Source organism: Salmo trutta, chromosome 19 (genome assembly GCF_901001165.1).
Source record: "Salmo trutta chromosome 19, fSalTru1.1, whole genome shotgun sequence".
In the NCBI taxonomy this organism is placed as follows: Eukaryota; Metazoa; Chordata; class Actinopteri; order Salmoniformes; family Salmonidae; genus Salmo; species Salmo trutta.
Window position 1 is genome coordinate 8,679,348 of NC_042975.1, and position 21,165 is coordinate 8,700,512.

The 21,165-nt window shown below is 44.6% G+C and overlaps 1 protein-coding gene across 3 annotated transcripts in view; it reads right to left on the minus strand.

Annotated features, from left to right (window-relative positions):
- Positions 1–21,165, minus strand: part of LOC115153951 (actin-binding LIM protein 3-like) — a 144,128-nt gene that overhangs the window by 20,956 nt on the left and 102,007 nt on the right. For 2 of the 3 annotated variants that reach the window (XM_029699663.1, XM_029699662.1), the window contains exons 8-12: positions 18,302–18,360; positions 17,878–17,949; positions 12,261–12,416; positions 11,486–11,515; positions 10,616–10,751 (exon numbers count right to left, since the gene is read on the minus strand). In XM_029699663.1, the coding sequence (XP_029555523.1) occupies positions 10,616–10,751; positions 11,486–11,515; positions 12,261–12,416; positions 17,878–17,949; positions 18,302–18,360 (453 nt within the window). The remainder of the gene's footprint in view (positions 1–10,615; positions 10,752–11,485; positions 11,516–12,260; positions 12,417–17,877; positions 17,950–18,301; positions 18,361–21,165) is intronic. The other variant, XM_029699664.1, reaches the window with a different exon arrangement.

The window sequence follows — 21,165 nt, forward strand, 5'->3', positions numbered from 1 at the left end:
AAAGAGAGAGAGAGAGAGAGAGAGAGACAGAGAGAGAGAGAGAGAGAGAGAGACATTTGAGTGTCTTTATTCTTTTGGAACTTTGTGAGTGTAATGTTTATTGTTTATTTCACTTTTGTTAATTATCTACTTCACTTGCTTTGGCAATGTTAACATATGCTTCCCATTCCAATAAAGCCCTTAAATTGAATTGAAAATTGAGAGAGAGACTTCAAGAAAGCATTTGATTCAATTCGGCACAAATAACTTTTTAACTAATCGAAAGTGGTATTGGAGGGAAAACATACAGTATGATGTTATTAAATCAATGTCCACTAAAAACAAGACTTCTTAGCTCAGGGACGAGGAGTGAAACAGGGCTGCTCAATAAGTCCAACACTTTTTAACATATATATTAATGAATTGGCAAAAACATTAGGAGAATCTGCAGCACCTGGTCTCACCTTACCCAACACTGAAATGAAGTGTCTGCTGTACGCAGATGACCTGGTGCTGCTGTCTCCCACTAAAGAGGGTCTGCTGTAGACAGATGACCTGGTGTTACTGTCTCCCACTAAGGAGGAGTTACAGCAGCACCTAGATCATCTGCACAGGTTCTGTCTGTCAGACAGAGAGAGAGAGGTGGGGAGAGAGAGAGACAGAGAAAAAGAGACAGAGAGACAGAGAGAGGGAGGGAGAGAGGGAGAGAGAGAGAGACAGAGAGAGAAAGACAGAGAGAGAGATGAAGAGAGAGAGAGAGATGAAGAGAGGGGAGGTAAAGAAGATGAAAGAGGAGATAGATAGATAGATAGATAGATAGATAGATAGATAGATAGATAGATAGATAGCGTTGATAATAACCACATATAATATCTGATAGGTAAGTGGTCTGATAAAAATAGACTGCAAATAGGTAGACTGGCTCACGTACTTACAAAGAAGACAGTACAGAAGGAAGAAGGGAGAGGGAGAGGAGAAGGAAGGTTATATTAGCCACATGGAGAGAGAGGGAGAGGCAGAGAGAGCTGTATAGAGAGAGAGAGAGAGAGAGAGAGAGACAGAGGCAGAGAGAGCTGTATAGAGAGAGAGAGATAAAGAGAGACAGAGAGAGAGAGAGGCAGAGAGAGCTGTATAGAGAGAGAGAGAGAGAGAGAGACAGAGAGAGAGAGGCAGAGAGAGCTGTATAGAGAGAGAGATAAAGAGAGACAGAGAGAGAGAGTCAGAGAGAGCTGTAGAGAGAGAGAGAGAGAGAGAGAGAGAGAGAGAGAGATAAAGAGAGACAGAGAGGCAGAGAAAGAGTCATGTAACTCATCATACCTCTGTCACCTCTCTGTTGATAGATGGCCCCCCGGTACTCAGTGATTTCTGTCTAGCTACCTCCGCACTGCCTCTGGTGGGACGATTGCATTGCAAATCATGAGGTAGCAATAACTATTGGAGGACAGGAGCACCAAGTCGGAAGGCTGCGTGCCCTAATGGATTCAGAATCAGCTCTCAACATGTTGGATATTGAAACCAGTCTGGATCATTAGGTTCTGTGGAAGTGTTATCCCCCTGGCCTAAGGCAGGTGTCTGACTCTTAGCACATTATATTGTGTTAGGTGTGTGTGTGGCGTGGTCTATACACTGTACACGACAGCCTGCGTGCATCCCTATCGCTTGTATCCAGAGACTTGAATGTATTATGAATGAAGATACAGTCTGCTCTGTTTCTCCTCCTCACTCTGGTGTTGGAATGGGAAACGTGTTCAAACCATGTTTCGTCTTAGTGAACACAGAGACAGTGCAGGAACATTCTTTTGCATCAATGCACGTACATAGACTCTGTCTGAGAGCACACGTGATAGTACCTGTTGAGACTGGCTCAACAACTTGGTAGCGATGGCTTTACGTGCAAGTAATTACTGTAGGCTGTGTTAATGCTGAAGCATATGATCCCTGAATGTCTCGGTAGTACGTGTGTTGCTACTGTATCTTAACAGACAAAACACCATAAGCCTGTAAAGTACACAAACATACAAGACAGTGAACAGTACTGAGAGACTGACACAGATATACTCTCATGGTCAGCAACGCAGCCTGGTGATCTGCACAACTACTCAACCATGAAGGAAACTGATTAGGCCTATCTCTGAAGTCTAGAGGTAAAACAACTAGTTGACCTATCTCTGAAGTCTAGAGGTAAAACAGCTAGTTGACCTATCTCTGAAGTCTAGAGGTAAAACAACTAGTTGACCTATCTCTGAAGTCTAGAGGTAAAACAACTAGTTGACCTATCTCTGAAGTCTAGAGGTAAAACAACTAGTTGACCTATCTCTGAAGTCTAGAGGTAAAACAGCTAGTTGACCTATCTCTGAAGTCTAGAGGTAAAACAACTAGTTGACCTATCTCTATAGTCTAGAGGTAAAACAGCTAGTTGACCTATCTCTGAAGTCTAGAGGTAAAACAACTAGTTGACCTATCTCTGAAGTCTAGAGGTAAAACAACTAGTTGACCTATCTCTGAAGTCGAGAGGTAAAACAATGGTCACGTGTGCTCTCTGGCCTCTGGCCTCTGGGTCACCAGGCTGCTGGTTATGGAGCACACCTGTCACCATCGTTATGCGCACCTGCGAGTCATCACAATCACTTCCCGGATTACCTTCCCTATAGATATATATATATATATATATATATGTGTGTGTCACTCTCTTTGGTTCCTTCCCCAGGCGTTATTGTTTCTGTTTCCTGTGTCTTGTCTGTGCGTTGTTCATGTTTCTTATTTTGTGTTGTGTTTATTTATTAAAACACTCCCTGAACTTGCTTCCCGACTCTCAGCGCACATCGTTACAGCAACATCCCATTAAACATAAAATATATTCGATTTACACCACAAAAAAACAGCTAGTGAAAAATATCAGCCATTACTGGGCCATGAAAATACAACTTTGTTCAGAATATTAGCAAAAGGAAGGAACCTTGATATGTCTTACTTGCCTGCAGCACGTTCACATGATGTACAGTACTAGCACTGCTTTTAAATTGGGCAAAGAAATAAGATCCTGCAAGACAGGTCTCACTAATAAACCCAGTGAATCCATGAAAATAGGCTCCCGAGTGGAGCAGCGGTCTAAGGCACTGCATCTCAGTGCTAGAGGCATCACTACAGACCCTGGTTCAATTCCAGGCTGTATCACACCTGGCCATGATTGGGAGTCCCATAGGGCGGCGCACAATTGGCCCAGCGTTGTCCGGGTTTGGGTTTGGCCGGGGTAGGCCTTCATTGTAAATAAGAATTTGTTCTTAACTGACTTGCCTAGTTAAATAAAGGTTAAATACAAAATTTGCCTCAGCATGTTACTTGTCAGTCAACTGTGTTGGGAATTATACTTGAGGTATATCATTCTGATATTACGGAAGATTAAATATTACCAATAGCTTCTCATCCTCTGAGACACATTATGCTTCCAATGAGGTAGCTAAATCTTTTAGCTTGATCATTGTTGTAAGCGGCTGATACATTCAGCTGTGTGGTTTTGTTTGGGACACACATAACAAACACATCAATCACAGCTAAATCACATCACAGACAATGCCTCATGGCAGGCAGCCCCACACATATACCATGTCTCTTATAGATGGGAGGTTTCCTGTAGACGTTGAGCTGCCCTGTGGCTGAGGAAACACCAAGAGAGAGAGGAGATGAAACGGTGAAAAGAGAAAAGGTAAGAAGAAGAGTGGGGAGGGGAAAGGTCAATCTTTTAGATCCACCAGGATGGAGACTACATGATCGAAGAGGAAAGTATTAACGGTGTTAGAAGTTATGTATTGTATTGTGTTGTATTGTGTTGTATTGTATTGTATTGTATTGTATTGTATTGTATTGTATTGTATTGTATTGTGTTGTGTTGTGTTGTGTTGTGTTGTGTTGTGTTGTGTTGTGTTGTGTTGTGTTGTGTTGTGTTGTGTTGTGTTGTGTTGTATTGTATTGCGTTGTATTGTGTTGTGTTGTATTGTGTTGTGTTGTATTGTGTTGTATTGTGTTGTATTGTATTGTATTGTGTTGTGTTGTATTGTATTGTATTGTGTTGTAATGTGTTGTATTGTGTTGTATTGTATTGTGTTGTGTTGTAATGTGTTGTATTGTATTGTATTGTGTTGTGTTGTAATGTGTTGTATTGTATTGTATTGTGTTGTATTGTGTTGTATTGTGTTGTGTTGTATTGTGTTGTATTGTGTTGTATTGTATTGTGTTGTGTTGTGTTGTAATGTGTTGTATTGTGTTGTATTGTATTGTGTTGTGTTGTAATGTGTTGTATTGTATTGTATTGTGTTGTGTTGTAATGTGTTGTATTGTATTGTATTGCATTGTATTGTATTGTGTTGTATTGTGTTGTATTGTGTTGTGTTGTATTGTATTGTATTGTGTTGTATTGTATTGCATTGTATTGTGTTGTATTGTGTTGTATTGTGTTGTGTTGTATTGTGTTGTATTGTGTTGTAATGTGTTGTATTGTGTTGTGTTGTATTGTGCTGTATTGTGTTGTATTGTATTGTGTTGTGTTGTAATGTGTTGTATTGTGTTGTATTGTATTGTGTTGTGTTGTAATGTGTTGTATTGTATTGTGTTGTGTTGTAATGTGTTGTATTGTATTGTGTTGTATTGTGTTGTATTGTGTTGTGTTGTATTGTGTTGTATTGTATTGTGTTGTGTTGTGTTGTAATGTGTTGTGTTGTAATGTGTTGTATTGTGTTGTATTGTATTGTGTTGTGTTGTAATGTGTTGTCTTGTATTGTATTGTGTTGTATTGTATTGTATTGTATTGTGTTGTATTGTGTTGTATTGTATTGTGTTGTATTGTGTTGTATTGTATTGTGTTGTAATGTGTTGTATTGTGTTGTATTGTGTTGTATTGTGCTGTATTGTGTTGTATTGTGTTGTATTGTGTTGTATTGTATTGTATTGTGTTGTGTTGTAATGTGTTGTATTGTGTTGTATTGTATTGTGTTGTATTGTGTTGTATTGTAATGTGTTGTATTGTGTTGTATTGTATTGTGTTGTGTTGTAATGTGTTGTATTGTATTGTATTGTGTTGTGTTGTAATGTGTTGTATTGTATTGTATTGTGTTGTATTGTGTTGTATTGTGTTGTATTGTGTTGTGTTGTAATGTGTTGTATTGTATTGTATTGTGTTGTATTGTGTTGTATTGTATTGTGTTGTAATTTGTTGTATTGTGTTTTATTGTGTTGTATTGTGCTGTATTGTGTTGTATTGTGTTGTATTGTGTTGTATTGTGTTGTGTTGTAATGTGTTGTATTGTGTTGTATTGTGTTGTAATGTGTTGTATTGTGTTGTATTGTGTTGTATTGTATTGTGTTGTATTGTGTTGTAATGTGTTGTAATGTGTTGTATTGTGTTGTATAGCATTGTGTTGTATTGTGTTGTAATGTGTTGTATTGTGTTGTGTTGTAATGTGTTGTATTGTATTGTATTGTGTTGTGTTGTGTTGTAATGTGTTGTATTGTATTGTGTTGTAATGTGTTGTATTGTATTGTGTTGTATTGTGTTGTATTGTATTGTGTTGTAATGTGTTGTATTGTGTTGTATTGTGCTGTATTGTGTTGTATTGTGTTGTATTGTGTTGTATTGTGTTGTAATGTGTTGTATTGTGTTGTATTGTATTGTGTTGTAATGTGTTGTATTGTGTTGTATTGTATTGTGTTGTATTGTGTTGTGTTGTAATGTGTTGTATTGTGTTGTATTGGGTTGTATAGCATTGTGTTGTATTGTGTTGTAATGTGTTGTAATGTGTTGTATTGTGTTGTGTTGTAATGTGTTGTATTGTGTTGTATTGTGTTGTATAGCATTGTGGTGTATTGTGTTGTAATGTGTTGTATTGTGTTGTATTGTATTGCGTTGTATTGTGTTGTATTGTATTGTGTTGTGTTGTAATGTTTTGTGTTGTATTGTGTTGTATTGTGTTGCACTGTGTTGTAATGTGTTGTGTTGTGTTGTGTTGTAATGTATTGTAATGTGTTGTATTGTATTGTATTGTGTTGTATTGTGTTGTAATGTGTTGTATTGTGTTGTAATGTGTTGTATTGTGTTGTGTTGTGTTGTATTGTGTTGCACTGTGTTGTATTGTGTTGTGTTGTAATGTGTTGTAATGTGTTGTATTGTGTTGTATTGTATTGTGTTGTATTGTGTTGTGTTGTAATGTATTGTGTTGTATTGTGTTGTATTGTATTGTGTTGTGTTGTATTGTGTTGCACTGTGTTGTATTGTAATGTGTTGTAATGTGTTGTAATGTATTGTAATGTGTTGTAATGTGTTGTATTGTATTGTGCTGTATTGAGTTGTATTGTATTGTGTTGTAATGTATTGTAATGTGTTGTATTGTATTGTGCTGTATTGAGTTGTATTGTATTGTGTTGTAATGTGTTGTGTTGCACTGTGTTGTGTTGTATTGTGTTGTATTGTGTTGTGCTGTATTGTGCTGTATTGAGTTGTATTGTATTGTGTTGTAATGTGTTGCACTGTGTTGTATTGCGTTGTATTGTGTTGTATTGCATTGTGTTGTATTGTGTTGTAATGTGTTGTATTGTGTTGTATTGTAATGTGTTGTATTGTGTTGTATTGCATTGTGTTGTATTGTAATGTGTTGTATTGTGTTGTGTTGTATTGTGTTGTATTGTGTTGCACTGTGTTGTGTTGTATTGTGTTGTATTGTGTTGCACTGTGTTGTATTGTATTGTGTTGTATTGTATTGTGTTGTATTGTGTTGCACTGTATTGTGTTGTAATGTGTTGTAACCTGTTGCACTGTGTTGTGTTGTATTGTGTTGTATTGTGTTGTGCTGTATTGTGCTGTATTGTGCTGTATTGAGTTGTAATGTGTACTGTAGACTGGATCCTGTATATAAAATAAATAACCCTTTTTGCCAATCTCCTGCCATCCTTGTCTGGACTCAAGTGTATAATTGCTGATTAAAGTGACACCATCAATACAACAGATGGTGTATAATGGGTGCTGCTGTGCATGTACAGTATATTTAAGCATTGAGGAGCGAGGGGCTGTGGTATATGGCCAATCTACCACGGTTCAGGGCTGTTCTTAGGCACGACGCATCGCGGACCCCTGAGGAGCCTTATTGCTATTATAAACTGGTTACCAACGTAATTAGAGCAGTAAAAATACATGTTTTGTCATACCCGTGGTATGCGGTCTGATATAACACGGCTGTCAGCCAATCAGCATTCAGGGCTCGAACCACCCAGTTTATAAAGGCAAATGATACAAAACATCAGATGGGAGGGGACGACGGACACAGCATCTGGTTACAATAGACACTCAGCATAGAGAATAGCAGAGGAAGAGCTAGTGAAAGATGACTGCAGGGTAACAAAGACACACAACCAGTGATGACGTCTGCATAATGGCAATGATGGATGGGGTGAGGGTGTCATTGTGAAGGAGGCAAGCGATGCAGAGAGACATGGTACTACACACAGCCAGTCAGTGGCAGGCTGAGTACATGCAGTCAGTAGGGTGTAAGATGTCCCCACATTGGGACCTTTGAAAACCTTTTAGGTCTGACTTCAGTTGAGGACCAGAGAACGAGGAGGAGGAAGAGGATGGGGAGGAGGAGGAAGAGGATGGGGAGGATAAGGAGAAGGAAGATGGGGAGGAAGAGGAGAGAGGACAATGAGGAGGAGGATGGGGAGGAGGAGGAAGAGGTATGGGGAGGAGAAGGAAGAGGAGGAGGATGGGGAGGAGGAGGAAGATGATGGGGAGGAAGAGGAAGGGGAGTAGGAGGTTGGAAAGGAGGAGGAGGAGGAGGATGAGGGGCAGGAGGATGGGGAGGAGGAGGAAGAGGATGGGGAGGAGGAGGAAGAGGTTGGTAAGGAGGAGGAGGATGGGAAGGAGGTGGAAGAGGAAGAGGAGGTTGGTAAGGAGGAGGAGGATGGGGAGGAGGGGGATGGGTAGGAGGAGGAAGAGGAAGAGGTTGGTAAGGAGGAGGAGGATGGGAAGGAGGTGGAAGAGGAAGAGGAGGTTGGTAAAGGAGGAGGAGGATGGGGAGGAGGGGGATGGGGTTACGGACAGGAAAACCACAGGCCTGGTGTCAAGCTGACTGTAAGAGAGAAAGCTCCTGCCACTCTCAGTGCCTGCAGACAGTCAGTCCAAGAACAATGACAGTGACAGAAACCGCCCCTTAACCAGACCCATCCCATTCCCATTCCACAGCTAAAGCTCAGCCAAGCCCACGCTCACAGAAAGACAGCCAGTCAGAGACAGAAGACATTTAGTTTCTAGAATTAAAGGGGTACTATGCCTTACTGCAGAGGAAACAAAATCATAAAGCAACTGCCAAGTCTGCCATGATAGTAATCTACATGTTATATGAATTGGGGGTAATGACCTGCTATTAGACAATGAGAGAGGGATGGATGTTATAGCATGAGAGAATGGAGGGAAGAGCAATCCCCTGCAGTATACCACCACCACCACCATCACCACCACCACCATCACCATCACCACCATCACCACCACCACCACCATCACTACCACCATCACCACCATCACCACCATCACTACCACCATCACCACCATCACTACCACCATCACCACATTCACCACCATCACCATCATCACCACCATCATCACCACATCACCATCATCCCCACCATCATCACCACCACCATCTCCACCACCATCTCCATCACTACCACCACCACCACCATCACTACCACCCTCACTACCACCATCACTACCACCATCACTACCACCATCACCACCACCACCGCCACATTCACTACTATGATCACCACCACCACCATCACCACCATCATCACCCCATCACCATCACCACCATCACCACCACCATCATCACCACCATTACTACCACCATCACCACCAACACCACTACCACCATCACCACCATCACCATCATCACCACCATCATCACCACATCACCATCATCCCCACCACCATCACCACCATCCCCATCACTACCACCACCATCACTACCACCACCACCACCATCACCCCCACCCCATCATCACTACCACCATCACCACATTCACTACCATCATCACCACCACCACCATCACCACATTTACTACCATCATCACCCCCATCACCACCACCATCTCCACCATCCCCATCACTACCACCACCACCACTACCACCCTCACTACCACCATCACCACCACCACCACCACCATCACTACCACCATCACCACCACCACCACATTCACTACCATGATCACCACCACCACCATCACCACATTCACTACCATGATCACCACCACCACCATCACCACCATCATCACCCCCATCACCATCACCACCATCACCACCACCATCATCACCACCATCACTACCACCATCACCATCATCACCACCACCACCACCACCACCACCACCATCACCATCATCACCACCATCATCACCACATCACCATCATCCCCACCACCATCACCACCACCCCCATCACTACCACCACCATCACTACCACCACCACCACCACCATCACCCCCACCCCCATCATCACATTCACTACCATCATCACCACCACCACCACATTTACTACCATCATCACCCCCATCACCATCACCGTCATCAACACCACCACCACTACCACCATCACCACATTCACTACCATCATCACCACCACCACCACCACCAGCATCACCACCACCACCACCACTACCATCATCACCCCATCACCACCACCACCACTACCACCTTCACCACCACCACTACCATCATCACCACCACCATCACCACATTCACTACCACCATCACCCCCATCATCACCACCACCACATTCACTACCATCATCACCACCACCATCACCACCACATATACTTCAGGTACTACAGTATTATCAGACTCTAAGAGGAGTCTGGAGATGAGAAGGCAGGGGTGTGACTGTTTGGCAGTACTGGAGGGGATGGTAATGTGGGTGCCTGAGTGGTTCCTAAGCCTGAGTGTGTTAACGTGGAACTAATGTTGTTCCAGTCACCTACAGGAACTGATGTTATTCCAGTCACCTACAGGAACTAATGTTGTTCAGTCATCTATAGGAACTAATGTTGTTCCAGTCACCTACAGGAACTAATGTTGTTCCAGTCACCTATAGGAACTATTGTTGTTCCAGTCATCTATAGGAACTATTGTTGTTCCAGTCATCTATAGGAACTAATGTTGTTCCAGTCACCTATAGGAACTATTGTTGTTCCAGTCATCTATAGGAACTAATGTTGTTCCAGTCACCTACAGGAACTATTGTTGTTCCAGTCATCTATAGGAACTATTGTTGTTCCAGTCACCTATAGGAACTATTGTTGTTCCAGTCATCTATAGGAACTAATGTTGTTCCTGTCATCTATAGGAACTAATGTTGTTCAGTCATCTATAGGAACTAATGTTGTTCAGTCACCTATAGGAAGTACACACAGGGCATAGGGATAAATCACTCTGACGCTTTCCAACATGATCAAACTCAGTATTGGTCTAGTATTGTTTTCTTGTTGACATTTGAAGGCAAAATTATTGATGGTATATAATCTACGAGAACATCTATTTTCGAGGACTTTCTCCTGCCTATGTGTAACGCAGAGTGAAGCGGTCGCGTTCCAATGAGACACTCACCGGGGCGGAAGCAGTGCTGTGGGGAGCGGGAGGTGGACATGGTGGGAGACATGCCCTGGCGGCTGTAGCTGGGAGAGTCTATGAAGCCTGGGCTGGAGGAGCGCCTCTGTCTCAGCTCCACGCTGTCATAGATGTCCTGGGAAGCACAGCAGCCACAGGTCAGTGTCTGTCTGTCTGTCTGCAGGGCTCAGTCTGTCTGTCTGTCTGCAGGGCTCAGTCTATCTGTCTGTCTGCAGGGCTCAGTCTATCTGTCTGTCTGCAGGGCTCAGTCTATCTGTCTGTCTGCAGGGCTCAGTCTATCTGTCTGTCTGCAGGGCTCAGTCTATCTGTCTGTCTGCAGGGCTCAGTCTGTCTGTCTGTCTGCAGGGCTCAGTCTATCTGTCTGTCTGCAGGGCTCAGTCTATCTGTCTGTCTGCAGGGCTCAGTCTATCTGTCTGTCTGCAGGGCTCAGTCTATCTGTCTGTCTGCAGGGCTCAGTCTGTCTGTCTGTCTGCAGGGCTCAGTCTATCTGTCTGTCTGTCTGTCTGTCTGTCTGTCTGTCTGTCTGTCTGTCTGTCTGTCTGTCTGTCTGTCTGTCTGTCTGTCTGTCTGTCTGTCTGTCTGTCACCCTTGCTAACACCACATTGTTTACTAGGGTACCTTCTCTCATCTAATAGTTATTGAATCAAGTCAGTTGAGGGCTCTGTGCCTCTTCTACAGCTACCGTCATCACATGACCCCAACAGTATATCCCACATCTTCTACAGCTACCATCATCACATGGACCCAACAGTATATCCCACATACACCACCTCCTCCCAGACTCATTCCTGTTCAGTCATCCCCTTCCTGTCAAGTGATTCAGTGCAGCAGTGCATGGAATGTAATTACCTGAGAGTTTGGAGAGAGAGTTCCCAGAGACTGTAGAGGACAGGAGAGGAGTGAAGAGAGAGCAGTGGAATCAGTCAGTCAAATGCACTATGCTCTCCAGAATGACTTAGCAGAATGCTATTCAGAGCCAAACATGGGATAGATCAAATGGTATCTGTGAGCTTACCAAACCATGAATAATATGACTTAAAGTCCTTTTTGCAATGTAGTTTTTAATAGGGTTACATAGTACATAGAAACCCTCACAGTAAACATGAAGAATCCATTTTGTTTGCGGCTTTGGTTTACCAATGTAAAATAATCTCAATAAATAGTACACTTAGTTAGAGAGGTCATGGCGTGAAAGCATAAAGCGTGTAATTGATATTGTTCAGCGAGTGTCTCTCGAAGTCTGATCAATTCAAATCTGTGACCAAAGCAGGAGGCTCACGAGGATGTAGTGATTTTTAACATGGTTTTGTGACCACGCTACAACCACACACACACACACAGGGGCTAAAGAGGGAAGCTGGGGGATGGAGCAACAGGGAGACACAGAGACGGCAGGCACAGGGGCACAGACAGAGGAGGACACAGAGAGAGGACACAGGGAGAAGAGGGCACAGGGCAGTGGGCATCACGCACACACACACACACACACACACACACACACACACACACACACACACACACACACACACACACACACACACACACACACACACACACACACACACACACACACACACACACACACACACAGAGGTCAACTAAGGTAGCACTAGCGTATCAGTACCTCCCCATAGCTGTAGCGTTCTAGTCTGTCATCAGAGGCGTATCTGTGATAAGACTCACAGGGAATGAGATCGGGCCGCTGCACGTCACAAATAGTTTTAATCTTAGGCAGTGCGGACAGATCTTTGTAATTTAGGACCTCGTTTTCCACTTTGGCCTGTAGAGAGGACACAGAACGAGACAGAACATGGAGAAGCAGGTGTAAGACAGACAGACAGAGAGGACGAAGCTTGCGTTGACAGACAGAGAGATCCGGAGGGGAGGCCGGATCAGGGTCAGCTGCAAGCTGCTGATGGCACCCTGGGTAAGACAGAGAAAACACACACCCACACACACTGACCGCAGAGACATCCCAGAAACAAACAAAGCCAAACCCCATGGAAGAGAGATCGCTGGAGAGTGGCCACAGCTCTCCCAGGACTTTGGTCCAAGCATCACTCAACTCAATAACAGCATAATGTCTAAACAAGTTGTTTACCATGGCAGTTTTCCTCTTTAGTGGCATACAGAGTATTTGAGCAGAGCGGAGCGAGGGGGGGAGCCGGAGCGGAGCGAGGGGCGGAGCTGAAGCAGAGCAAGGAGCAGAGCTGGAGCAGAGTATTCCCAATTTGACTGGAGCGCGTAGCGAGATTCCCAAAGGCTGAAGCGTCGACCTTCTCAGATTCCAATTTCGCTCCAGTAGTGCTCATTTCACAAGCTCAGGGCATGCCTGGCCCAGCATGCATTTGTAGTCTACTTGCGTGCTGCTATAGCCCCTTGCATTAGATACTGTCATGGAGTTCGCTAAATATTTTCATAAAGAAACTGATAAAACACGCAGGTGGTAAATCAAGGTGACTTACAAAGATGAGGACCAAGAGCAAGAGAGGGAGTGAAGTGATGTAGTGTCCACAACTGAATAATCATTATGGAATCTGAAAAGACAGGTATCCCCAAAGCACGATGGTGTACTTACTACGTGAACTTGCTAACAGAAAGGAACGAGGTGGGTAGATAACCAAGTGTGTCATTGTAGCAAAGTATTTATAAATAAAAAAACAGATCTCTTAAAAGTTTCCTTAATTTTTGTTCTATTATCTATATACAATAGGCCATAATTCATTTTGGCCCAATAGCCCTGGCATATTCCAATTTTCAAGGAGCCTTCCCTTTTGATTGGGTTATTAAAAACCTTTAGGCCTACCTATAAAAAACAAATACTCTGCATCTCTGCCCAGCCTGGCAAGAGTGGCCAAAAGGGTGTTTAGCATCTACTAGTGGCTCTGCAAGCACCGACAGGATGTTCTCCACTGCAGGCCTGCTTTCCAGGCACCATCGCATGAGCCTGAAGCCACAGATTGACCAAACTCCTGTTTCTAAAAATGTATTTGAACAATGAATTCAAAGGCTCTAATAAGGCATTTGTAGTTTAATTTATATTTAATTCTAAGTAAGTCATAGCCTCTATGCGTAATTTATAGACTATAATGATTTAACACAACAAAATGTTGTACGTTTGTTACTTATTTTGTACATAATGTTGCTGCTACTGTCTCTTCTGATTGAAAAGAGCTTCTGTACATCAGAACAGAGTCTGACGTAAAGGATATAGTGCTTCCCGGAGACCAGGCCCAAATCCCTGTAATTCACGTAAAGAAAAGACGGAAATACAGGGGGCGGAGGTCGGGGTGCCTTGAGAGAATTCGTCGGCGAGTGGGTAAACCGCCTCCACAATCCGTTCTATTGGCCAAAGTGCCATAACTGGAGAATAAACTGGATGACCTACGACCAAGACTATCCTACAAATGGGACATTAAAAACTGTAATATCTTATGTTTCACAGAGTTGTGGCTGAACGACGACACGGATAATATAGAGCTGGCTGGGGTTTTATTGCATCGTTAAGACAGAACAGCTACTTGGTCTGGTAAGACGCGGGGTAGGGGTGTATGTCTATTTGTCTATAACAGCTGGTGCACGATGTCTGGGGACTTAAATCCATTTTACCTAATTTCTACCACCTTTACTTGACACACAGAGACACATACAAAGCTCTCCCTCGCCCTCCATTTGGAAAATCTGACCATAATTCTATCCTCCTGATTCCTGCTTACAAGCAAAAACTAAAGCAGGAAGTACGAGTGATTCTCTCAATACGGAAGTGGTCAGATGACGCGGATGCTACGCTATAGGACTGTTTTGCTAGCACAGACTGGAATATGGTCCAGGATTCATCCAATGGCATTGAGGAGTATACCACCTCAGTCACCGGCTTCATCAATAAGTGCATTGACGACGTCGTCCCACAGTGACCGTATGTGCATATCCCAACCAGAAGTTACAGGCAACATCCGCACCGAGCTAAAGGTTACAGGTGCCGCTTTCCAGAAGCGGGACACTAATCCGGATGCTTATAATTAATCCCGCTATGCCCTCCGCCAAACCATCAAACAGGCAAAGCGTCAATACAGGACTATGATCGAATCCTACTACACCGGCGCTGATGCTCATTGGATGTGGCAGGGCTTGAAAACTATTACGGACTAGAAAGGTAAACCCAGACGCGAGCTGCCCATTGACGTTTGCCTAGCAGACGAGCGAAATGCCTTTTATGCTTGCTTTGAGGCAAGCAACAGGACGTTTTCTCAGAGCATGAGTGGACCAACTGGCAAGTGTCTTCACTAACATTTCCAACCTCTCCCTGACCGGGTCTGTAATACCTACATGTTTCAAGCAAACCACCATTGTCCCTGTGCCCAAGAAAGCGAAGGTAACCTGCCTAAATGACTACCGACCCGTAGCACTCACTTCGGTAGCCATGAAGTGCTTTGAACAGCTGGTCATGGCTCACATCAACACCATCATCCCAGAAACACTAGACCCATTCCAATTCGAATACAGATCCACAGATGACGCAATCTCAATCGCACTCCACACTGCCCTTTCCCACCTGGACAAAAGGAATGTGAGAATGCTGTTCATTGACTACAGCTCAGCATTCAACACCATAGTTCCCTCAAAGCTCATCAATAAGCTAAGGACCCTGGGACTAAACATCTCCCTCTGCAACTGGATCCTGGACTTCCTGATTGGCCGCCCCCAGGTGGTAAGGGTAGGCAACAACACATTTGCCACGCTGATCCTCAACACTGGGGCCCCTCTGTGGTGCGTGCTTAGTCCCCTCCTGTACTCCCTGTTCACCCACAACTGTGTGGCCAAGCATGACTCCAACACCATCATTAAAGTTTGCTGACGACACAACAGTGGTAGGCCTGATCACCAACAACGATGAGACAGCCTATAGGGAGGAGGTTAGAGACCTGGCAGTGTGGTGCCAGGACAACAACCTCTTCCTCAATGTGAGGAAGATAAAGGAGCTGATCGTGGACTACAGGAAAAGGAGGGTCAAACAGGTCCCCCATTAACAACGACAGGGCTGTAGTGGAGCGCCTCGAGAGTCTCAAGTTCCCTGAGAATAAATATTTTGCATATTTCCCCAGATACTCAAAAGGTTCTACAGCTGCACCATCAAGAGCATCCTGACCGGTTGCTTCACCGCCTGGTATGACAACTGCTCAGCATCCGACCTTAAGGCGCTACATAGGGTAGTGCGTACGGCCCAGTACATCACTGGGGCCAAGCTTCCAGCCATCCAGGACCTATATACTAGGCGGTGACTATATACTAGGCGGTGGAGTCTTTGACCAAAAAATGGTTAAAGACTCCAGTCACCCAAGTCATAGACTGTTCTCTCTGCTACCGCATGGCAAGCGGTACCGGAACGCCAAGTCTAGGACCAAAAGGCTCCTTAACAGCTTCTACCCCAAAGCCATAAGACTGCTGATCAATTAATCAAATGGCCACCCGGACAATTTACATTGACACCGCCCCCTATCCCCCTTTGTTTTAACACTGCTGATAATCGCTGTTTATTATCTATGCATAGTCACTTTACCCCTACCTACATGTACAAATTACCTCGACTAACCTGTACCCCTGCACATTGACTCGATACCGGTACCCTTTGTATATAGCCTCGTTATTGTTATTTTATTGTGTTACTTTTAATTACATTTTTTACTTTAGTTTATTTAGTAAATCTTTTCTTAATTTTCTTGAACTGCATTGTTGGTTAAGGGCTTGTAAGTAAGCATTTCACGGTAAGGGCTACACCCGTTGTATTCAGCAGATGTGACAAATAACCATTGATTTGATTTGATTTAAATGCTGAGCTCTTGATGTTCCTACCAGCCTATTGTGTGGCACTCATAAATGCACAATGTATTTATTTGTAGGCTATTGCCTTGATAATAATTGAAATAATATTGCCAAAATAATTCATTTTCGTTCCTTCTTAGGCTCCCTATCTGGCTCCCTATCTGGCTCCCTGTCTGGCTCCCTGTCTGGCTCCCTGTCTGGCCCCCTGTCTGGCCCCCTGTCTGGCTCCCTGTCTGGCTCCCTGTCTGGCTCCCTGTCTGGCTCCCTATCTGGCTCCCTGTCTGGCCCCCTGTCTGGCCCCCTGTCTGGCCCCCTGTCTGGCTCCCTGTCTGGCCCCCTGTCTGGCCCCCTGTCTGGCTCCCTGTCTGGCCCCCTGTCTGGCTCCCTGTCTGGCTCCCTGTCTGGCTCCCTGTCTGGCCCCCTGTCTGGCTCCCTGTCTGGCTCCCTGTCTGGCTCCCTGTCTGGCCCCCTGTCTGGCTCCCTGTCTGGCTCCCTGTCTGGCTCCCTGTCTGGCCCCCTGTCTGGCACCCTGTCTGGCCCCCTGTCTGGCTCCCTGTCTGGCCCCCTGTCTGGCTCCCTGTCTGGCCCCCTGTCTGGCTCCCTGTCTGGCCCCCTGTCTGGCTCCCTGTTTGGCCCCCTGTCTGGCCCCCAGTCTGGCCCCCTGTCTGGCCCCCTGTCTAGCCCCCAGTCTGGCCCCCTGTCTGGCTCCTGACCTATTTATGCTATTTAATATGACATGTAGCCTATTTTAAATGATGAGTGCTTCTTACCTTTTCATGTTTATTAAAACATTTTAATTCAAATCATATGGTTTGGTTTCAATGCTTCAAAACCAAAATGGTAGGTCCAGGTAGTCAAGAAAAATAGATTGGTGTTGGTTAAATTGTGATTTGTAATTGATGGAGCGAATTTTGGAGCTGCAGTTTTTTTTCCTGTGAGCGCGGAGCGGTTTTTAACGGAGCGGTTGGAAAGGACGTGAAGCGCAAGCACCGCTCGATGAGCGGAATTTCCTACAGCTCAACTCCTACAGCTCAACTCCTACAGCTCAACTCCTACAGCTACAGCTCAACTCCTACAGCTCAACTCTTACAGCTCAACTCCGCTCACATACTCTGCTGGCATAAGTATACCTTGTGGAATGTCAACTTCACAGAGCAACAGTCAACAATGGAGAAATAATGTGACCTCCTTTAACATACATCAATACCACACGGGATATAACAAGCAGTGTTTTCCCCAAAAATCACATAGAATCACCTGAAGCCACAAACAACTGCACATGGTGGACTGTCGACCCATGTGACTGACAGCTGGTTCAGATCCTGTAAAGAGGGCTCTGCCTCCAAGACAGGCTGGAAGCCAACAGAAGGCGTACGTGTAATCAAATAACCATGGCGATGCCTTGGCGACAGACTACTCACACAGATGATGCGGCTCGGGGAACCGATGCTGGACCCAGGGGGAGATACGGAGGCCTCCGAGGTACGTCTGAACTGTGGGAACACACACACACACACACCACACACACACACACACACACACACACACACACACACCACACCACACCACACACACACACCACACACGCCACACACACACACACACACACACACACACACACACACACACACACACACACACACACGTGTCAGAGTGAGCCTGCAGAGGTCAGACTTCGGCTAAGGGAGACAAAACACTGACAGAGGATAACTTGGATCAACAGCACCCCAGCGTTACCTCAGATCCTCTCCCTACAGCGACTCTGCTCTACTCCAACACTTCAACGCACAACAACAGGAAGAAGAGGGGTTGAGTAGAAAAACGTATTTAAAAAAAAATACTCACTCTGAGTTTCTTCTCCAACCGAGCAGCTTGTTTACACACAGGATGCCACACCTCGCAACCTGTTGCAAAGACACACCTGCAGTCAAACATACTGTTTTTCAAAAATAACTTTCATTCCTCTCTACACGATAGTTACTGCAGTTAGAATACTGTAAACCCACTGGGGTGCTTTTTAGAATCGGCAAAAGGAGAGCAAGGCCACATTTCTCAGTGTTTCTACTGCGGTAACTTCAGAAACTTTTTAGCACACAACAATCAAACGCATGTGTCAGTAGATCAGCACTTCTCAACAACAGCCATACATCAAAGATGACAGAGAAAGTGTTATATCTGAGAGAGGCTTGGATTCTGTCTGTCTGTCTGTCTGTCCCCTTTCCTCCCTCGCTAACACGCACGCACGCACACACATACACAGGGAGAGAGATTAAAAGGTGATTCTATTTCTCCTGGTAGGGATGGAAACACTAAACCACTAATGTCATGCTACTCCTCAGTGCTCCTCAGTGCTCCTCAGTGCCCCTCAGTGCTTCTCAGTGCTCCTCAGTGCTCCTCGGTGCTTCTCAGTGCTCCTCAGTGCTCCTCAGCGCTCCTCGGCGCTCCTCGGCGCTCCTCGGCGCTCCTCAGTGCTCCTCAGTGCTCCTCAGTGCTCCTCAGTGCTCCTCAGTGCTCCTCAGTGCTTCTCAGTGCTCCTCAGTGCTCCTCAGTGCTCCTCAGTGCTCCTCAGTGCTTCTCAGCGCTCCTCAGTGCTCCTCGGCGCTCCTCGGTGCTCCTCAGTGCTTCTCAGCGCTCCTCAGTGATCCTCAGTGCATAGTAACAGATAATGATAATGACAGAGTAGCAGCAACAGCCTGGATATCATACATCATGTAGGTTCCCCAGGCTGTAGGGTGATACACCACAGTACTATACGTCCATCTTTTTAAATGTATGTAAATTGTAAAGTATTTCGTCTGTAATGTCTTTTCCGTTATGTGTCGGAACCCCAGTAATACCAGCTGTCGTCATTTGCCTCGGCTAATTGGGATCATAATAAATCAAATTAAATCTGTCTGAGATACTGCCTGGATACCATGTTCCAACCAGAGGCATTGTGGGAAGCAGGTACAGAATGCAGCCCTTGCCCTCCAGTAAATTATAGGATTCTATGCCTATAATCTACAGTACAGTTAATATCAGTCCTGTAATCTACAGTACAGTTAATATCAGTCCTGTAATCTACAGTACAGTTAATATCAGTCCTGTAATCTACAGTACAGTTAATATCAATCCTGTAATCTACAGTACAGTTAATATCAGTCCTGTAATCTACAGTACAGTTAATATCAGTCCTGTAATCTACAGTACAGTTAATATCAGTCCTGTAATCTACAGTACAGTTAATATCAATCCTGTAATCTAGTGCACCCATAGATAGACCTACAGCAAGAACTGTGGAAACAGTCCACCCTCCACCATGTACATCATGCTCAACACCACCTATCTCCCTCAATCAATACTTGGTCTTGGAGCCTTTCCAAATGTCCTGCATCAACATGGTGAGAGCAACTCTTTTCCCTAGGTCTCCTCCCATAACCTCAGTAACCCTGCCTCCGATGCATCTACTGAAATGCATTAACCCTTTACACATTTTTTAAAAAGAAGGTTTTTCACCTCACTCTGACAATAGGCATAAATGCTTTCGCTACACTATCAAAATAGAATGAATTACCCCCCTATAGTAAATCCTTAAAGGTAGCCTATAACAGAACCTGGGAGGTAGCCTATAACAGAACCTGGGAGGTAGCCTATAATAGAACCTGGGAGGTAGCCTATAACAGAACCTGGGGGGTAGCCTATAATAGAACCTGGGGGGTAGCCTATAACAGAACCTGGGAGGTAGCCTATAATAGAACCTGGGGGGTAGCCTATAACAGAACCTGGGAGGTAGCCTATAACAGAACCTGGGAGGTAGCCTATAACAGAACCTGGGAGATAGCCTATAACAGAACCTGGGAGGTAGCCTATAATAGAACCTGGGAGGTAGCCTATAACAGAACCTGGGAGGTAGCCTATAACAGAACCTGGGAGGTAGCCTATAACAGAACCTGGGAGGTAGCCTATAACAGAACCTGGGAGGTAGCCTATAACAGAACCTGGGAGGTAGCCTATAACAGAACCTGGGAGGTAGCCTATAACAGAACCTGGGACGTAGCCTATAACAGAACCTGGGAGGTAGCCTATAATAGAACCTGGGAGGTAGCCTATAACAGAACCTGGGACGTAGCCTATAACAGAACCTGGGACGTAGCCTATAACAGAACCTGGGAGGTAGCCTATAACAGAACCTGGGAGGTAGCCTATAACAGAACCTGGGACGTAGCCTATAACAGAACCTGGGAGATAGCCTATAATAGAACCTGGGAGATAGCCTATAACAGAACCTGGGAGATAGCCTATAATAGAACCTGGGAGGTAGCCTAGCCTAGGCAGAAATTAATCAGAACAATAGCTCTGTAGGATCTCTACCTTTAACAACATGCCACTTCTCATCCCAGCCATGCAGCGTGTTGGATTGATTCACTGGCCTTTGTTACGTGGCTGGTAATTGAGTGGCTCCCTGAGCCCCGATCACTCAGCCCTCCTTGAGGTCCCCCTCATAAATTAACCTTGGGGGCTGTGTGCTCCTATGCTATAATATGCTGCTAATGTTGAGTGTTAGTGGTCCCGTCTTGGTTGAGAATAGAATTTATTTCATCTTTATTTTAACAGGGAAGACATACTGAGACCTAGGTCTCTTTTTCAAATGCTTCCTGTATAATACAACACATTATATCCAATATGTACACTGAGTATACAAACATTAAGAACAGCTTCCTAATATTGAG